This window comes from Ixodes scapularis, unplaced genomic scaffold (genome assembly GCF_016920785.2).
Source record: "Ixodes scapularis isolate PalLabHiFi unplaced genomic scaffold, ASM1692078v2 PGA_scaffold1__304_contigs__length_218370807, whole genome shotgun sequence".
NCBI lineage: Eukaryota > Metazoa > Arthropoda > Arachnida > Ixodida > Ixodidae > Ixodes > Ixodes scapularis.
Genome location: NW_024609846.1, coordinates 62,282,801 through 62,302,140, shown reverse-complemented (window position 1 = coordinate 62,302,140; position 19,340 = coordinate 62,282,801). Strand labels below are relative to the sequence as shown.

Genomic DNA, 19,340 nt, shown 5'->3' with positions numbered 1-19,340 from the left:
ATGTCGTGCTGTAGACTTATGTATTACTGGCTTTTCTTTGGTACTTTGTGGGATATGGCAAGCGGTATTGAATTTATTGCAGGTCCCAGCTGCACCAAGCCAGTAGACTCACCGTCAAAGACCGCAAGCCGCTATCTTCAAGCCGCGCAGAGTGTTCTATGAGGTGAGCAATCATGTTTGGCAGTCTTTGGTACATGCAGTGCTGGGGGTTTATGTAAAACTGGCCTTGTCCGTTTGAACCAGCTTTACTTCAGAAAAAAGTGGACCTCTATAGTGGGATGGTGCACGGCTGCATGCACATGCACCCGGTATTTATTATATTTATATATACATAAATACAAGGCTTTCTATTTTGATTCAAACCAAGTAAAGAAAACCGGCGTGAGTGTTACTTGGATGTTGACTTCAATGTGTGTTTCTGGGGCTCAGAGGACATTACATAAGGGGAAAACCCTTAGCAGTATGTTATTCAAAACTAATTAACCTCATTTTTAATAATGGTTCTATGGGGCATGTTTCAATTCTAGTTTCAAAGGCAGTGAATATTAAAGACTAACACAATTGACGCAATTTGTGAATGGCAACAAGTTTCGAAATATTCAGTGATAAAAATCTGCCTTTTCGTCGCCCAATTCCAAAATCTTGCGCGCAGAAGACCTCAGGATGTCGTGCGAACCTAGTTGCTTCGGACGCACCTTCACTATCCTGGAAGTATGACGCCGATGCTTCCGCCAAGGACACACTGTCGAGATAGTGACGACGTACTTGGTATGGACTAGGTCACTCTTCTGCCCATTATTAACGGCACGAAATCTTGAGCTCAAGCTGGGCGCGGTTTTTGCATCCGACATTAAAAACGCAAAAGTTGGACAATGAATACCTCCAAGCCGCTTGGCTTTTTTGTGAATGGTTTAAATAGGGATAGCCTTTAATATTGACTGGCTTTTAACACTGCAGTTGGAACATGGTCCATAAAGCCATGAATTACAAAGCTAACAGATTTTGGTCAATTAGTCAACGTACTGTGACAGTTATCCCCTTTACTAATGTCTGCCGAGTCCCACGAACACGCAGTGAAGACATCGACAGAACTCTCACGGCCTTTTTTTTAAATTTTGTTAGCTTTCAAATAGAATGCTGTGCAAAGTGTATACACGTAAAACGACTTGTAGAATGTAATCATGCACATAATTATTACAAAACTTTGCTTTTCACCCAATTAAGTATTGCATTTGTCATTGCAACCTTCCAAACATAAGCAAAGCATCCAGTTTGGTACTCAAAGTGTATTCTATTCGGCAATAAATCAACGGACTACTACTTGGTTCGCCTTTGGCTTCATTGTGAAAATAATGGGCATCTGCGAATCATGAATTTTGGCTTAAAATGGATAATAATTTGAGCTTATTAACTTTTTAGTTGAATGTCACATAGTTTCTGCACCTCTCTCCAAGCCCGTGAATTCTGGGTCCGTTTACATGAAGTCATCCAGCAGCCGCTGGTTACCTTTTGGGCCACCGAGATTGCTCTTCTCTTGACGCAGACAGCTCATTGTATATTTTGTCAGAACACCTTTGTCTGTCACGGATTCGAGGGGTGCATTGAGGTGCAAACGCAACAATGTATCATAGATAGCTGTAGAAATATATTATCACGAGCACCTTTTAATGTGTAATCACCCCCTCCACCGTTGAAAACCGCAGCCGTCAACCTCGACACGCTGCATGCTGGATTTTTGCTGCACCGGTTGGTGTTTGGACGATGGAGTTCATATGGCCGGCGACTGTACTTAAAATGTAGCTCTTGAAAATTAATTTTCACAACTACATGCGAAACATTTTTATGTTGGCTGTTTTCTGTAACCTTTATCTTTGGGTTTTTCAGTGTAGAGGAGGAGGCGAAAAAAGTTAACATTGGCCAAGGGACAAATATTAGCATGTACCGTTATGGTCAGTCGCAGCCCTATACGGTTCATAAATGCAGGGTGGCGAGGTGAGAAGGGTGCGTCTGTGGCAAACATAGAGTGTAGCACCTAAGCTCCCCGCCTTCTGTCGGTGTTTGTCCCTTTTTTTTTTTTTTTTTGCAACTTGACTTCCCTTGGCTATGTTCGCTGATACCGAAAAGAACCCACTATCGCACCGAATGAACGCTGGCGACCGATGACACCGCCTGACAAAGCGTGTCTGCCCAAACGTCCCTGCTTTTTGCCTTGTTCTTTTAGACATATTGTTTCTCATCTGTGCATCTGTTGGTGGCCTCTTACCCATACAATAACCTCAAATGTACACAGGAAGACTGCTGTCAGCAGAAAGAAAACCGGCCGCTGTAGAAGTTAAAAGTGAGAGCAAAGCAAAAAATCACTCATTGCCAAAATAAACCAGTGATGCGTCGGATTTTTGAGTGGCTTTTTTTATCTCCGAACCTGTCAGCTCATTTCTAACAATAAATGTAACAAGATACATAAGTCTAGCAGCGTATCATAATACATCGCAAAAGTATTTTACTACTGAAACACAAATAGATTTCGGAAATGCATTTCGGTACAGAAATAGAGATACTCACTAGTGCCCCTAAGATTACATCGCAATGCTTGCATGTTGTGATGTTGCCCCGATTGTAATTCTTCATTCGTTTTACATTGCTGCAGACGCCGGTTACTTGTTCCAACATAAGCACTGTATGCCCGTGTGGAGGCTGATACTCATGGCCTTAACTGCAGCGAATAATAGCAGTTGACAAGAGCAAACATGTTTTGGCCTTCTACATTAAAATATGTTTTGCTTTATCCTTTTACCTAACGCAGGACGAGAACACCCCAACGGCACCATGTGTCCTCTACAACCAGCAAGAGCTGGACGATGCAGACTTTCTTCACCTTGTTGAGGATCGTGAGCGCTTGTTTTCTGTTTTTAATGCAGAAGAGGGGCGGTGCATGTTTTTGGCAGCATATTGGCTTTTCAGCATCCAGTACGAATGCAAGGCCTCCAACACACTGGTTGCTCTGGAGAGGATTTTCCTTGGCTTGAGCGACGCCAATCCAAGGACAGTCGTAATTAAATTTTTGAACAAAGTTTGCAGAAACGTATGTGGTTGAAGAGACGTTGTGTGAGCCGTTTTAAAAGTGTATAATCCACTTTTCTCGCCAGTATTATTAGGTTAAATTTTATTTTGCTTCCAGAACGAATGATATAAGGTCTTATGGAGGCATGTTTTCTTTTTCTTTCTTTAAATGTTGGGCACTTTCTGTGATAACTAAGTCTGACCTCCTGTAGACGAGGTGCTTAGAATTTAGCTGTACGAGTTCCTTATCCATAGTCGTCTTCCAAAACTTTATAATTTTCTTCGTACGTGAGCAAGAGGATAGCGTCTTCTACTGAAACGTTTGCTTTTTTGCCGTAGAGTGCAAGTTCATTTTGTAATATTTTTCATCACATGTTTGCAGATAGCATTCTTTATTTCATGGAATTGCATACATTGTATTTTCCATTTCTCAAGGTTCAATAAATGTTCAATTTAACACATTCTAATCGATGTCATAATGAGCTTCACCTAATGAAATACTGCTGTGGTTCAGTCAAGGGCTAAGCCACCCCCCTCTACCCTGCTTACAATTAGTAAACAGATGCGCGTAGGAGACAAGTGATAAGCGAAGCGTGTTGCCTGCGATCCTCTGAGACAAACAAAACATGTCACTTGATCTCCAAACAGGAAAGCTTTGCATGCTTCGTTTGTGGCAGACCATGATTTTCACAATGGTTCAGCCGTGCAGTGCGATGCTTGGGGCCACTGCTTGCTCACTTAGAGTTCGAGAAAGGGGGGTGCCGTAACACTTCCCAAGTGCCCACAAGGTTATGATGTGGCTTGCAAGGAGCTCTTTTGTATTACTTCTTCATGCAGTGAGTTGTGTTTAATGTGACTCATTATTTCTTTATCACGTGCCTCGTATGTGGTGATTTTTCAATCCCTCTAAAAAAAAAGTGTAAATGTGTTCAGTAAACATGATAAGCTGTAAATCATATAATAATAATATAAGAATATGCAATACCATATATGATTTTCGTACAATTTACAAGTTCTGATATGTGTATTGGACACATTCCAATGAAATGTTCACTGGGGTCTATACTTCATTTCACCCTTCGTCCGAGCGCGGCGGACGCTACCAGCCAATCCAGGGTCGAGAGAGCGTCATGTGACCTTGTACTCCACTTAACCAAAACGTCGCATGATACTCTCCCGGCGCCAGATTGGCTGGGGTGGCCCAGCATCCACTGGGCCACCCCAGCAGGTGCTCATTTCATGCCAAGCACCCTTCACCAAGGGTGTTAGCAAGCACCCTTTGTGAAGGGTGCTTGCCTGAACGCCATAAGGGTGTTAGGCCAGGGACAAACTGATTTACACCCTTAAGTGTGTAAAAACCTTTACTGTGTACTCAAGGCTTCTCTTTCCAAATTAGTGCCAGTAAGCTTGTGTAAAGTGAAAAATATTGTAACTGAACAGTAGAGAGTTATAGTAGATCGCTCCCATGACTCCGATAACGATACCCGACACTCCGCCACCGCCTCCCTTGCGCATGCATGGTATCGTTATCGGGACTATCGGATGTATCGGAACGATCTACTAAAACTCTCTATTGTTTTACTGTCCCTTCACCTAAAGTTACTTCTTTTCATTTGTTTTTACTGCTGCACTACCGGGGAATGTTAATGGTGGGACAACACACCATCCCTGAACCTACGACGACTGGAATGGTGGTCGCAACCAGCGTCGTAAGACTTAGTACTCAAAAAGTCCAATAAATATTGAGCAGCCTTGCAGCAGCTTCGCGTGTCATTACTATGTAAGAGTTTCTGGGGTTGAGTTATAAAACATGACCTCCCGAAACTCTTGACAGTCTTCTGAGGAACACTGAGGCAGTCTGTGATAAATTATGTATTAAGTGTATAACTACAGCCTCCTTCGGCCAGTGACTGGCCGGAAGTCAATGGCCAGTGGCTGGCCGAAAGTGACTTGCCAAAGGTGAATGGCAAGTCACTGGCCTAAAGTGAATGGCTAGTCACTGGCCAAATGTGAATGGCCAGTCACTGGCCAACGGTGAATGGCCAGTCTCTGACCTAAAGTGAATGGCCAGCCACTGGACAAAGGTGAATGGCCAGTCACTGGCCTAAAGTGAATGGCCAGTCACTGGCCTAAAGTGAATGGCCAGCGACTGGCATAAAGTGAATGGCAAGTCACCAGACGAGGGCGAAAACACTTCTATTGCCGAGCACTTTGGCCAAGCTTGGGCCATCGAAAATCTGGTTGGCCATAGTACACTTGCCAGCGATGGCCCGTTTACAACGTGCTGCTTGGGTACCCCGCTTGACATATGGCTGGGCTAGATTGTCTTCCTTAGAGTCATTGAATGTTCTCAGGGTACCGAATTCCATTCAGTCCACTTACCAGATGTCAATCCCCGCAATATTTAAACTTGATTGGCTGGTTTAGCCTGTGGCGGAGGTTATCGGTTAAACCCTTTTTAAATCATACAAAAAAAAAAAAACGTATATCACCGTTTCCGCATCACCACGGCTACGGTGGGTACGCGCAGGTAGGAGCCCTGGGCATCGTTACAAATGAACGGAAGGTGCGTTGATTTTCTCTAATTTTTATATCAAGTAGCCGCTAATCTGGTTCGCCAAAGAAGATTGCCGGCTCGTTTGCTCGCTGCGGTTGTGCTGGTGCCGCGTTTCAAACTCTACGCCTCAGACGCGAAGCCTAAAACTCGACTTCGATGTATTTCGAGGCAAAGAAAGAGAGACGGGAGAGCAAGCAGCAAGTCACGCACCACGTCACGCACCACTGGGAACGAAGAAAAGAACTTCGTGTCGTTACATGCCAGGAGCGTGGATTGAAGAGCTCACACAAGAACGAACACAACACTGTCCGCGCTTCGCTTCGACCAGAGCCACCAAATGAGCTGTGCTTAGAGTATCGGCACTCTGTTCCTCGACATTGCTGTGTGCGCCGCCATTTCGGTTTGTATGCAGAGCAGACGAAACTGCCGATCGTCATGATTCAAAAGTGCGACTTCCTCAGCATTAGATTCTGTGTTAGGAAGCTCATGTAATATTGCTTTGCTTTATCGCGAACTGTTTAAACATTTGTGGAGGACGGAAAAGCGTTTTCTTTGATTTCAGATAAAGCTTCAGATAACTGACAACCATGATTTTAAGCCACAATGTGGGCAGGCGTTGTTACTCTGAAGCGTAGCTTATTTAGTGGCACCAGCTCCGACCGCACAGGGCAGTGCCATATTGGTGATCGCGAATGCTGCGCCGCGATTCGGTTCTGAAACGAAGTTTGGGAGTTTCAGTCACGACCTACTTTTACTTACGACCACGTCACCTGAGTGCTTCCTACGGAAGAGCCTGCTCCCGGCCGAGGGCCTAGCTTTAGCGCGGCCTATGTGAGAGGCGTTCTCACTAGGCGCCACAAAGCTCGGTTCTCCTACCTCATCTGGTTCTCCTGTTACCCGTGGGTGAGTGCCAGCTTATCGCGCTTTCTAATTTCAAGCGCGTTCACGCTGTAAATTTTTTTCTCTATGTAAAGGATACTAAAGAAGTTCAGTTCGTTAATTAGTTCGCTATTTTTACAGCGGTGCTGTTAAGGGCTAGTTTCCCCAGTTTCGTGTCCGTGGAATCGGCGTGGACAAATAAATGTCGACACGACACTCCAGACAGCGACCGCCATCTATAAACGACAGTGGCAACCAGACAACCGGCTTGCCGGTTGTCTGTTTTCCGCCTTTGCTCATATATGGCGGCAACCTTTCCAGCTTTCCACTCAGGCGTGTCGACTTGCGGTCGGCCATTACCTCATTCCCACCGTAGTACAGCTTCGCTGGTCTTCCTTTTTCACATAAATGAAAAAACTAAGTTTTTTTTTTTTTTTTTTTTTTTTTTTAGTTTGCGCTACTTACACCAGATCGTATTGGCTGCGCCCGCGCGCCGCCAACAGAACCTGATACAGCACGGAGAAGACGAAAAAAATACCGAGTTCCAGGCCCCACCACGAGGCGCCGCTGAAATTCGGCCCTTTTGGAAACGCGTGCTGGAGTTTTTTTAGATGTAGTAACCGTAAGTATAAAGTAGGTCGTGGTTTCGGTACTCTGGGAACCTTTGAATCTAGTATTGCTTAGCCGCCGAGCAAGCTGGGCAGCGCTGGCACCCCGTGACACGGGCGAGAGTACGCGATGAACGAGCAACGTGCACAGAGGACTAGCTGGAACATCGGTGTCGCGAGCCATAGTGCAGCTTCGCGGCCACACGCATCGGTGTCGCCATCTAGGGGTCAAATTATAAGCTTCTTCAAGACACCCGCCACGGGGCCTCAGCCTTAACCACGATGTAAGATAATAATCTTCAGGTTTGAGCCGTGTATTGGGCTCTGCTTCAGGTGAGGACAGCGCGCTCCTCGCGATGTGCCGATAAAGTTCGCTTTTCACTTTCTCTCTTTCTTTCTCTCACTATGGTTTCAAGCGCCGCCGGCAGATGGCTCGTCGACCCGTGGGCTCGTCGACCCGTGTAAGACGCAGGAGGCAGGCAGCAGTGCAAAAGACGGCTCGTACCGCCTCATGCTTCACACGCGCAGAGCTCCAGCGAGGTTGTCGCACGTGCAGGAAGACCACGGTGTACCGGGGTGTCATGGCAAAGTGATCAATTTTTTTCGCTCTCACACAGTTTTGCCGTTTGGCCACCAGCGACGCTGTCAGCCGCGGGCACGTTGGCCGCGGAATGATGCAGCCTTTCGGATGCCCGTCGAACGAACGCTATCTCTTTACTCGCGCCGCGCATTCACCCCCGCCGTGTCCTTCCCTAAAGAGTGTATCTTACACCGTGGCCTTAACATAGCTTTGTAAATAATAAACAATTATACTTGAGAAAGTTTATATAAAACTATAATCCCTCATAGTCTAGAACCGATGGCTACCTGGACAATAGTCTCAACAAAATATCCTTCTCTCGTTCCGGTCTAACTAATACATTCATTGCGATTGTATCAAGCACTCATTCCATCTCTATCATTGTCGGTTCGCTAACCTGGCGCAAAATGGTGAGATGGCACGGTTCAGCACTGCAGTCGTTCCATCTTTGGTTGAAAATATCGACTGTATTTAATGAGCTATTTGGCACGAACTGTACATGTGTAGCGGCACAGGGAAGAAAGCTCTTATTATCGTTTTCAAAGATTGGCCATTCGCTCGTTTATGCCGTATAAGATTAGTTCACTTTTTATCGAAGAAAAGAACCCCATAGCTACTTTTGTGCTTTCTACATATGCCATCCAATGGTCCGTTCGCGACTGATAGCCCTGGTCGTGATGTTATAGGTAAAAACCATAGCAAGGCATACCAAAACATCTCGACGTCAATTTTGGTAAACCTTAGCGAGTTTAGAGTTTTCACATTAGGATCAAAACATTGTCAGCGTCAATTTAAGTTATTTTCTTTTTAGTCATCCGATGTAGTGAAAAAACAGACATTCATTTGACTTATTTGTTTGTGTACTCATTTTTTCTCTTCGTCGACAGGTCCGCAAGTTTATTCTGTTGACCTTAATTTTGTGCTACATCCATACTAGTTTCGCTGTCCTTTCTTGCAACCTTTCAATCAGTAGGTTCTAAATCAACTAGCCTTCAAAATATGCTGAAAGAAAACATCACTGATATGATATTATAGGTTGTGAATACTGGATTCGCATGATAGAGAATAAAAGTCTAGGGCAATAAATAATTTTATTTTTTGTTAAAAATAACTTCAGTTCAACGAACTAAAAGTGAAAGTGTAAAATGTATGAATATTCTACATCTTGACCGACTGTGAAACGTTGTCGTTGGCAACCGGAGTGCCCGTTGTGTCCAACTTGGATTTCTTTTTCTTGATAGGGTCACTGAGCCATAGACCGGCCGTAAAAAAGAAGGACATGAGTATCATTCCACCCATGCACCTCATGAGTCCGTCGTACGAACCGTACGTGTCCCTGAAAAAACCTGAAAGGAGAGTGGACATAAGTTAGACAGCTCCACACTGCAGACAAAACTCCGGCTAGTGCCAACAAGAAAGCACCACTTTGTCGCATGCAGCATAGCACAATCAAGCACGACACTTATCCACACTCGGGTTGAACTTTTGAACCAAATTTTTCAAAGGCGGTGGAATATCTCTACAGTAACGTCACTTCCCACAGCAAAAAAAAAAGAAAGGAAAAACAAAACTACGAATTCGCTTGATCGGTAATGTCATAGGGCAGATTTGATATGTATATATGTTAGTAATATTTATACTAAACCAATCAGAAAATACAAATTCTGCTTTTAGAGAGCTGTCAGTTGTCTCCGAGAACTATTCAGGTGCCGTTTTATTTTATTTTAAATGAAAGCTTACAATGGCCTAGTTATCTGAAGCAAATTTAAAATCACGGGAGCTGTGATCACAATTTAAGACCTCCCCCCCCTCTTTTTTTTTTCAAGTAAAAAAGGAGAATTCAAAAAGAGAGCTATCAGTAGTTACCAAGAACAACTAGCACAGTGCTCACCAAACTTGTACGAAACACGCAACTTAGGTCTTATCTCACACGAGCGGTATCCTGGCGGCAGCCGAAAATCAGCTTTATGATGTAGCGCTCAGTGAAATAGCCCAAGCAGGGCAGGACGCTCGCACGTTGTGCCTGCCGGATGATCATCGCTTGCCGCCCCCCTTCGCATAAGGTACAGAGCGCGACACTGTTAGCGCGAACAACCGATCGCCAGTTCTCTGTGTTTTTCTCTTAGAACCGAAAAGCTGTCATCACAAATATCATTGTTATAAAAGAGCTCATCTAGGGCTCTAGTATAAGGGGTAAAATTGTGTGCCCACTAATATTCATTCATAATAAAATGCGAAAAGTCGCCGATGTCGTGTTCGCGCTAACAGTGTCGCGATGTGTACATAGGGGTCTCCTTGAATTGCGGTGTCCACCATTTGGGGCATTATTCTTCACAGCACACATAACATACACAGAATAAATGCAGCGTATTTATACTTACTAATCACCACGGGTCTTGAGAACGAACCGATGGCCGTCACACTAGCCAAAATGCCGTAAGCAATAGGAAGGTTTCTGGTGCCCACTTCTGTAGCTAGGACCTCCGAGATTCCCACCATGAGATAACCCATGGGCGCACCCAGGAATATCGTCACCACCCAAAATGTCACTTTAGTCTGTGCGAACGGAGTCATTTGAGCTAGGAATGCCATCACAAAATAGCAGGCGGTCATGAGCCCCGTATTGGTGAACACCTTGTAATCCGTGAGAAGAGGAACAAAGATCCTCCCTATGGTGTCGGTCACCGAGAAGAACGTTAAGACGTATACTGCATCCGTCATGTCCAATCCAATATCCACTCCATAGTCAACGACGATGGTAAGGAACCCGTCCAAGAAGAAGGAGAACGAGAAGTAACTCATCGTGTGAAAGTAGAAGCGTGGCATCAAGAGCACGTCTCTGACACTGTCCATGGCGGTGCGCCGGCGGGCCGCCTGGATGCTGGGGAGGGGGATTTTCAGCGGCTCTTCCGGCACCGTCGGAAGCTCAATTTGGCATCGGTTGCCCAGACTGATAACGGTTCCCCGCCTCGTCGGTTGGGCGTCCACGAACCCGAGCACCGACTCACGAGCGAGGGACCCAGCGACGCTGAGCAACGTGCCTCTTCTGGACATGTTCTGGTTCTGCACGTCGGCAGGGCTCGGCGCCACGTCCCTCGACACCGTGTCGGTCTCTGTCGTGCTGATTATGGTTCCTCGCCTTGAGTGCAAAGAACCGTGTTCCGTGTGGCTCGTGTCCGTCTCTCTCCTGATCCGATGTGGTCTCTCGCCAAAGCTGATGGCCGTTCCTCTGCGAACCGCCTCGTGGTCGCCGATGGTAATCACAGTTCCTCGTCGTCCTGCGTTTGACGGCTCAATCTCGAGGTACAACTTGTCCTGGTCGGCGTTCATGGAACACACGATGGACATCTTCCCCAAGGCGTCGTACGGGTCCTTGGATGCGTCTGTCACCTCGACTACGGTTTTGTTTTCGTTCTTGATCCACGGTGGTGGACGAAAAAGAAGGCTAATTGCCGGAATGTTGAGAAGCATTCCTCCGAGGAGGAGCATCGTTCCCTTTAGTCCGTACTCCAACAGCACAAACTCGAGTATTTTTGGGAAGACGAACGACGCCATGGTCGCTCCCGCGAGGTTCAAGCCAAGCGCGAAGCCTCTGCGCTTGTCGAAGTATTCGTTGATGCAAACGATGGTGCAGCTGAAGAGTATACCCTGTCCTGTGCCTGCGAATTGCAAAGGTAAAAAAATAAATAGCAGTGTTAAAACTAAGGAAATAATTGAAAATAGAGTGTTTAAGCATGCGAGCTGGTTGATATTACACATATTTGAAAAACCGGAGACGACGGACGAAAAAGGGGACAACACACAAAACGTGTCAAACACAGCTAGTAAACTTTATTGGCACAGTCGATTTCTATATACCATCTCTCCCACACGCCTCCCGGGAACTGCACCCGCCCCTAAGGCTTTCAGCCAAGGTACATCTTACCTTGACCTCATTTTAAAACACCGACTCAGTTCGTAAACAGCATTGCAAACAAAGCCCCATCGCAACAACCCCCAAGGTCGGACCCAACGCACAACACCTCCACACGAGCTCAAAGGCCGAACCCGCATCTCGTACAATGGCCCCCCACTGAAACTCATAAACGGACAAAGAAAAAAAAATTACAGCAGCAAAAGCTTTTGGGTTGCGTCGTCTAGTGTGATCGTATTTCAAACCACCGAACTCAGTTCGTACACAGCATTGCAAACAAAACCTCATTGTCACAACTACCAAGGTCGGACCCAACCCACACCACCTTCAAACAACACCAAGGCTTAACCCGCATCTCGTACAAAGGCTCCACAGGAAATTTGTAAACCGACACAAGAAAAAAAGAATAGAAAACAAATTACTGCAGAATTACAAATTACCGCTTCTTCTAGTGTGATCGACGGCTGACTGATACAATTGCCTACAGTCGTGATTCTGATTGTGACTTTCAAAAATTCATTTGCACAATTTTTTATTTTCTCAAAACAACAGTAGATCCCCAATCAGGCAAACAAGTATTACATGCCTGTGCATGTTTAGCAATCTTGGAGTTTTGAGACCCGTTCTTAACTGCGCTCATGTGTTCAAGCAGGATATCATTCAAGCACATTTCCGTCTGCCCCATCTAGGTGAATCCTCAGACCATCGGAGTATCATAAGCTACACCAACCTGGCAATCAACCGCGGCATCTCTGTGACGTTTTTGACAACCCCACGCGCCACTCGCGAACGGCGTAAGCCTGTTCAACTTAAAGTAGGAAGTGAAAACCACCTTTAGCCTGAACCTCCCCGGAACCGGCAACAAATTGTTCGAAAATTTATGGAAAAAAGGAATGCACATTACCTTATCTGGTTTCTCCCTTTCTTTCCCCACCCTCTCCTCTGAATCCACCACACACTTCCTTGCGAACCCCTCCACAATGTTACTATTATACCCTGCCTCCTTTATGCGTGACAATTCCCTCATAACAGCTTCATGTATTGTTTGTTGACAATATTTTTTTAAAGCGTTGTCGAGCAGAGGCAACGAGGGGTAGTGACGTCTTTGCTATACGACGCTTTAAAAAATCTTGTCAACAGAAGTACTTGAAGCTAAAATTATAATGCATTTAAATGCAAGTTTCACCCTCGTTGGTGTTAGACTGGTGGCGGCTGATGAAGCCCGTTTGCTCTACGGACGTCTAACCCCTCGTTAGCTCAATTGGCAGAGCGCTCCACCTGTAATGGAGAGGTCCCGGGTTCGATTCCCGGACCAGGCGGATTTTTTCGGTCGCTCACCGGTCACCTAGCTACGTTTGGAGATTTGCGTTTGTCCTTTATCTCTCTTTTTCCCCTTCTCCAGGGATTATTTTCATCATACATGAAGCTGTTATGACGCAATTTTCTTGCCAAATATAAATTCATGTTTTCTTATTTTAGAAGGCTTCTGGGTGCGAAAGCGCCAAATGCAAAATTCCTTTAATTCAACCTTATAAAAAGCATATGCGCGTATATTTTACTTATTCTTTTGAATATCGCGCCACATACCTGCCAGCGTGCTCATCTCACATTTCATATATAATAGTCACAAACGCCGCTTAAGACAGCACCCTCATAAATGTATTACATCCATCGCATGACTTATATACATCACTTACCAGATATCAGCCCGAGAGAAAACACGAGAAACGTGATTCCGGTGGCGAATAATGATACGATGCACCCAATGGACATCATAAGTCCGCCAAAGATGGCGACGCTTCGAACTCCAAACGAGTGAATCATTGGCCCAGATACCAAGCCTGGAAAGATTTTAAAAAAGAAACCTCAAAAGATTGTTTCTTTTATTGCTCTCTGTCTTCATTAACAAATCTGAATAATGTTCAGGTGCAATACAACATTATTAATGCCAGTTTATCTTGCGGTCAATCGGCAGCGGATATCACTGCACTTTTCCACATTATGTAATATATCACCCCCCTCCCCCCCCCCCCCCAAAAAAAAAATGTATATATATATTTTTTATCAGCCCACGAGAAATTATGCCGCAGTTTTTCATAAACAAATGAGCAATAGCGCGAGAGTGAGGCTAGGTATAACACCTAATGCTCCGGTAGATCATCAATTAACATGTTACTTAGGAGTACACATTCATTTTAAGAACAGGTACCATACCATATTACTGACCATCAGTCATTCAGGAACAACGGCTGGTGGGTAATTAAATCGCAAATATGCAGACACGTTCTTTCAGATTGCCTAGTGACAGTTTCAAGATGGCTGTACAGTCTTGTATCCACGAGCGCCATGAAGAGGGCTCCTCACGAAAACATTGACCCCTGTATTTAGACGTATGCGCTCCAGTTTTAAAAAGTCTTTGTCACTGTGGTCTGCATGTGGCGTTTATAGTATGTTCCTCACTAAAGTGAAGCTGTATAAGGCTTTCACTCAGACATCAAATGCTTCGGCAGTAAGAGAAGAATTCCTGTGAGAGTCGTAGAACTGGTTTAAAAAATAAATACGAGTAAATGAAACATATTTTTTTGAAATTAAACATAATGCTTGTACTAATTCCTGAGTAAAGTATTTACACGCTCGTTTAAACCAAGCATACTTTTAGCTGCGATAATAATAATTTTTTTGCGTGGCGATTTTTTTTTTTTTTTTTTTTTTTTCGCGGTCAGATGTGTTGTTACGAGGCGTCTGCGGTGTCTGGCGTCTCGAGACGGGGGCAAGAAACTCCCCGCCCCTCGCTGTATCTCCTATACCCATTCGCTCGCTTGCCGGATTCAACTAGTTCGGGCCTAAAACATGGAATTCTGACGTAACACTACCGTGCGTCACGTCCGAAGCTTTATTACAACTACGGTGCGTTAGGTTTGCCTGAATCCCGGAGTTTAGCTGTGTTGAGCGTCGAGATTCGCAGCTGCGTAGGTTACGAAATGTTAATTTAGCTTTAGCATTTAATGAAGTTCGGAGCCCTATACATTTTCGTTAGGAGTGTGCAAATGGTGCTTCAAACCGAATAGTGCTGTATCATCACTAGCTTCTACACTACAAAAAGAGGTCGTATGTCGCGGCTTACCCTTTCCTTATGAAGGCCGCGAATGATGCAGTTCTAATTGACTCGAAATACAACTCGTGCCCACAGCACTGCTTAAAGAGGCCCTGACATCAAAATGCGGGTCATCCATGCGTTGTCTCTGCTCCGGACTTGGTGCAATAGAAATCAGGGTTGTGCGAAAACTGCTTCTAACTGAAAAGCACCGCCTCGTTCCTGCAGCTCCAACACTACAAAGGGAACGGGCGTTTCATGGGTCTCGCTAACACCATGAAGGCTCTAAATGATGCTGAGTTATTCAATTCGAAACACCCTAATTACCGACAACCTAAGAAACGCACGGCGGGTTCCGAATATATTGTTCTGATACCTCCGATAACGATACCCGATCACGATGCGATGCACGCGCAAAGGTGTCGGCGCAGTATCGGGTACTGTTTTCAGAGTCATCGGAACCGTCTACTAAAACTTCCTATTATTGCTCCGCAGTTAGGCGATAAGAGCAGCAGAATGAATTTGAAGCAACTGGAAGCTTGATGACAATAGGCTCCTGTTCTTATTAAGTCAGGGATTATGGCAAGTTTTTAGAAACGCGCGCAAAGTTTTGCTAATTCAAAAACGTTGCGTGCGCAAAAAAAAAAAAAAAAATACCGTTTTGACCACTGCACATGTTCCGAGCTAAAACCGCGTTCTCGATTGCTGCATGGCAAAGACACCATTTGTTTAAGTAGAAAACATTTTTGGGGGTACGCTATTCTAAAACTCGCTAGTGTTCAGAACGCCCCTATAGATCGTTTTTGTCTGACGGTTGGCACGCTGAAATGTGACGTAGCTGAGTTGGGCGACAAAAATTAAGGTAAATAGTTTAAGCATAACGGCAGCGAAAAGGTATAGCCAAGAAAAAAAATGAAGCTATTGGCACAAACCCCTTGAATTCTAACGCCTCCTAATCGGCAAATAAAGTGATTCGCTATTTTGTCCCAACTCAGCTGCGTCAAACTTCAAAATACAGGCCGCCAGAAAAAAAAAAAAAACGGTCTGTAGTCAGTGACAAGGTGAGAACGGCATTGACGAGTTTCGGTTGTCCTGCCTTCAACACGAGTTTTCTTTCTTCAACAACGCTTGAGTGTCTTGTCACAGCCTCCTATGTACTGACAAGGCCTGGCAGATCGCCACGAGAAGCGGCCGCCGAAATGGAAAAGGTCGAGCGGCAGACATCGGATAAGAAGACAGTCACGTGACTGGCGCCCCGCCGCGGCAAGAAGCCGAACCATACTTCTCCCGAGCGAACTATTGTGTTTCGGGTCCTCGCCGCTGCAAAAGCTGTGTGCTGACATCCCTGTCCCCCGAGAAGTGGCTCTTTGATGCTCTCTGCTACCAGATCCTCTCGCTTCAAATCTGCGACCGGGCACTGTACGGCTCCGTCGTCGAACTGCCAGGCTTTGTGAGTATTAGCGGCGAGATGTTTTGGTGGCGCCCTCCTACGGTTCCCCCTTGTGACGTCATTACCTTGCGAACAACAAGTTCGATGGTGTTTGTAGATAGCATGGTGGAAGCCTGAAATCATTGCGCTCTCAAAGCAACACTGCCAACACCGTCGAAAGTAAAGTTCTTTCATTCCTCTTATTTCCGTCGATGGCATACCCTTTCCGACGTCATAGTCAGCTTTTGGGCCAATCGTGGAAGGCCGACCACAGCGACGCTTTCGGTCGCGCACGCCGCCAATATGGAGGAGGCTATTGGCGACGTGCGCGATCGAAAGCGTCGCTGCAGGTCGGCCTGCCACGATTGGACGAATGCTGATTATGACGTAAACAAAGGATTTCTCATCGACGAAAATAAGAGGAATGTAAGAACTTTAATTTTGATGGTGTTGACAGTGTTGCTTTGATAGCGCTATGATTTCAAGCTTTCACTACACTAATTATAAACACCATCGAACTTGTTGTTTGCAAGGTATTGACGTCACGAGAGGGAACCATAGCAGGGCGCTACCAAAACATCTCGCCTCTAATAGGGAGTATTCAGTGGTGGCCATATCCGTGTGCGCTGCTGCTGAGCGCGTGCTGACGGCGAGCTTCCGCAGTCCTTTTGGAGCGCGCATTTAGCACCATCAAGGTTGCTGGTCTTAGCTGGCTGTTAATGTGAGCTCGTTCTGAACATGCGCTCTAAACATCGCCCTCAAATATGGCGTTCAGAGATTACCTCCTATTAGCGATGTGCGCGGCCAAAAGCGTCGCTGTGGTCAGCTTTCCACGATTGGCCAAACCACGGGCATATGAGCACTGTCAGATTGTCAACTTTGACAGTGTTAGTTTCGGATTGCGATGGCTCCTAGCTTCTACTGTGCTTTTTAAACACACCATCGAACTCGTCGTCGCACCTGATGGTAAGTAGCCAGAATAACAACTGGTGACGTCACGGCGAGGCAAATCCCAGTCGTGACGTCACGGAGGGAAACCATAAGAGGGCGCCACCGAAACATCTCGGCGCTTGGGAAAATCGAGCACGCGCGAGCGCAATAAAAAAAATGACCGCATCTCCAAGTGGTAAATAATGTTGATTGGGGCGAAGCTCTGGTGGTGCTTGTCTGCGTAGACGCTGAGCCGCCGCATGCCGAGCCTTTCGTTCGTTTTCATGCATGTCAGAAAGAGAATGTGTGGTATGGAACGTGGTTATATACGCATTTGAGCATTTGACCGCAGCGCTTTCTCGACTATAAACGTTGAGCCAATGCTTGTAAAGTTTAACGCGATAACATACGCATTTGACCGCAGCGCCCTCTCCTGTATAGACGTTGAGCGGCTACATGCAACGCTTCATCCATGACATCCCCAGCTCTTGAGTTACTACCACATCTCAGAGCCCCTTACTCGTTCCGCAGTCGTGGCCGAGTGGTTTAGGCTATGGACTAGAAATCCATTGGTGTCTCCCCGCACGGGTTCGAATCCTGTCGACTGCGCAAACATTTCTTTTTTGTCCTTTTTTTTTTTTTTGCCCTACACGAGCACGTGAGCACGTGAGCTCACGACCGCGATCACGATCACGAGCACGATCACGAGCACGAGCACGAGCACGAGCACCAGCAAGATCGATGTGAGCACGGACGCCGGACGGACAAGGCTAGACCCTAAGGAGCTTCGCCCCTAAAACGGCGGTACTCGTGCTGGGGTTCTGGCGTTCAAAAGACGGGCCCTGTCGTTCTTACACTGTCAATGACTATATTATATATTTTGTTTCTGCTTTTCATTTTTTTCTTCATTTTTACCGCACTTGGAATCTTCCTCACCTGAGAGATTCACGAAGCCCCCGAAGATGCAGATGGGCAGCGATGCTTCCCCTCTTGACACTTGGAAAGTGGTCATGGACGAGGTGTAGAGGAGACTGGCGGTGCGGAATATGCACATGTAGAGGAAGGTCACGATAAAGCAGAGCGCCGCCATGAACCAGCTGAGGGCACCGTCTGGTCCCGGCATCGTCTTGGTCGCTTCCTGCACTGGCGCTCGCGATTCGCCCGCCTTCTTGTCCGTAGCCGGTACATCTTGGCCCTCCTGGTACAAGGCACAATTTGTTTTTAAACTTCCATTTCACTTTATCAATTCGGTTCATTCGGTTTATGGAAAAGAACGTTAATCTGCGCTTCGTTTTACTTAACTAAGAGTATAATGAAAGCTTCAGGTCGATGTCTATGCAGTACACGAGTAGGACTTATTCTGACCAAGAGCTTCAGCATTACAAGCATCCTCCAAACGTAAGGACTCGTAGACCTAGCCTTCTATGTATGGTGCGTTACTAATCCGGAATGCTGTTTTAACCTGTTGTACCAGCACGAAAGAGCAACAGACTTATTCCAAAACTGGAAGCACCTCATTGCGGCGTAATGCAACGTTATGAATTGTGAGAATCGGTGGGTAGCACAATACATGGGCGCTCCGCTCCTGGCCCCAAGATTCCCAGAATACAACGCACGTGGTGTCGGATTTATGCAAGTCTATTCTATAATGCAAAAACACGGTAGTTAAAAAAAAAAAAATCAGCACGTTCTGAATACAGACCCTGAAGGTCGAACCATTGAGCAAAAACATGAAATTTCACATTTAAGGCCGGTTCACACAGCACCGTTACCATACGTTGCGTTATGTTACGAAAGCTTACGTCGGCTTACGTCAAGAACCACCGAGACATCTGTGCTTCGCAAGAAAAGTAATGAAGTAATGACCAGTTCGAGAAATAGACTTGTACGCAATATTCGAGGCACTGAATGTTCCGGTTACTTGTACGTATCATAAGAAAGCGCAAGGGAACACTCCTGTGTGAACCAGCCTTTACTCCGAATACCATGCGCTGCATAAATGAGGGTATGCTGTGCAGTTAGAGGCGTTTCGTTACTATGGGGGGCTTTTTAGCAATATGGTCTTTTTGAAGATCGTACAAAAATATTTGTGTTGATATACTCCGTTCACCCTTAAACTGAGACTGCAGCCGATGCAACAAGCACGAGAGCTCGAGATCGGTGGTTTGAAGCTTTCTTACTCAGAATGAGCGCTCGCGCTAGAAATGCGTGTTTCAAAGCCAGACTCAGTCCAAGGGCGAATATTTATAAGTCCTCAGCCCAGCGTGCGATCTCCTCAACCCAGCACACG

General features: G+C 45.8%; 1 protein-coding gene across 2 annotated transcripts; it reads right to left on the bottom strand.

Annotated features, from left to right (window-relative positions):
* Positions 1-8,756: 8,756 nt before the first annotated feature.
* On the bottom strand, positions 8,757-18,252 carry LOC8027125. Of its 2 annotated transcripts, XM_029982630.4 has the most exons (4): positions 17,987-18,252; positions 13,295-13,438; positions 10,066-11,343; positions 8,757-9,030 (listed from the first exon to the last, which is right to left on the bottom strand). In XM_029982630.4, exons 1-4 carry the CDS (start codon positions 18,171-18,173, stop codon positions 8,843-8,845), a joined length of 1,797 nt encoding a protein of 598 aa, XP_029838490.3. In that variant the 5' UTR covers positions 18,174-18,252; the 3' UTR covers positions 8,757-8,842. The 2 variants fall into 2 exon arrangements, with proteins under 2 accessions (XP_029838490.3, XP_029838491.3); XM_029982631.3 differs by lacking the exon at positions 13,295-13,438.
* Positions 18,253-19,340: the final 1,088 nt, after the last annotated feature.

Excerpts from the sequence above, each read along its gene's own strand:
- LOC8027125 (XM_029982630.4), bottom strand. The coding sequence starts at position 18,173 with ATGCCGGGACCAGACGGTGCCCTCAGCTGGTTCATGGCGGCGCTCTGC. Across the intron at positions 13,439-17,986 it reads GGGCTTCGTGAATCTCTCAG|GCTTGGTATCTGGGCCAATG; the intron begins GTGAGGAAGATT and ends AAATCTTTCCAG. Across the intron at positions 11,344-13,294 it reads TTCTCTCGGGCTGATATCTG|GCACAGGACAGGGTATACTC; the intron begins GTAAGTGATGTA and ends TGCAATTCGCAG.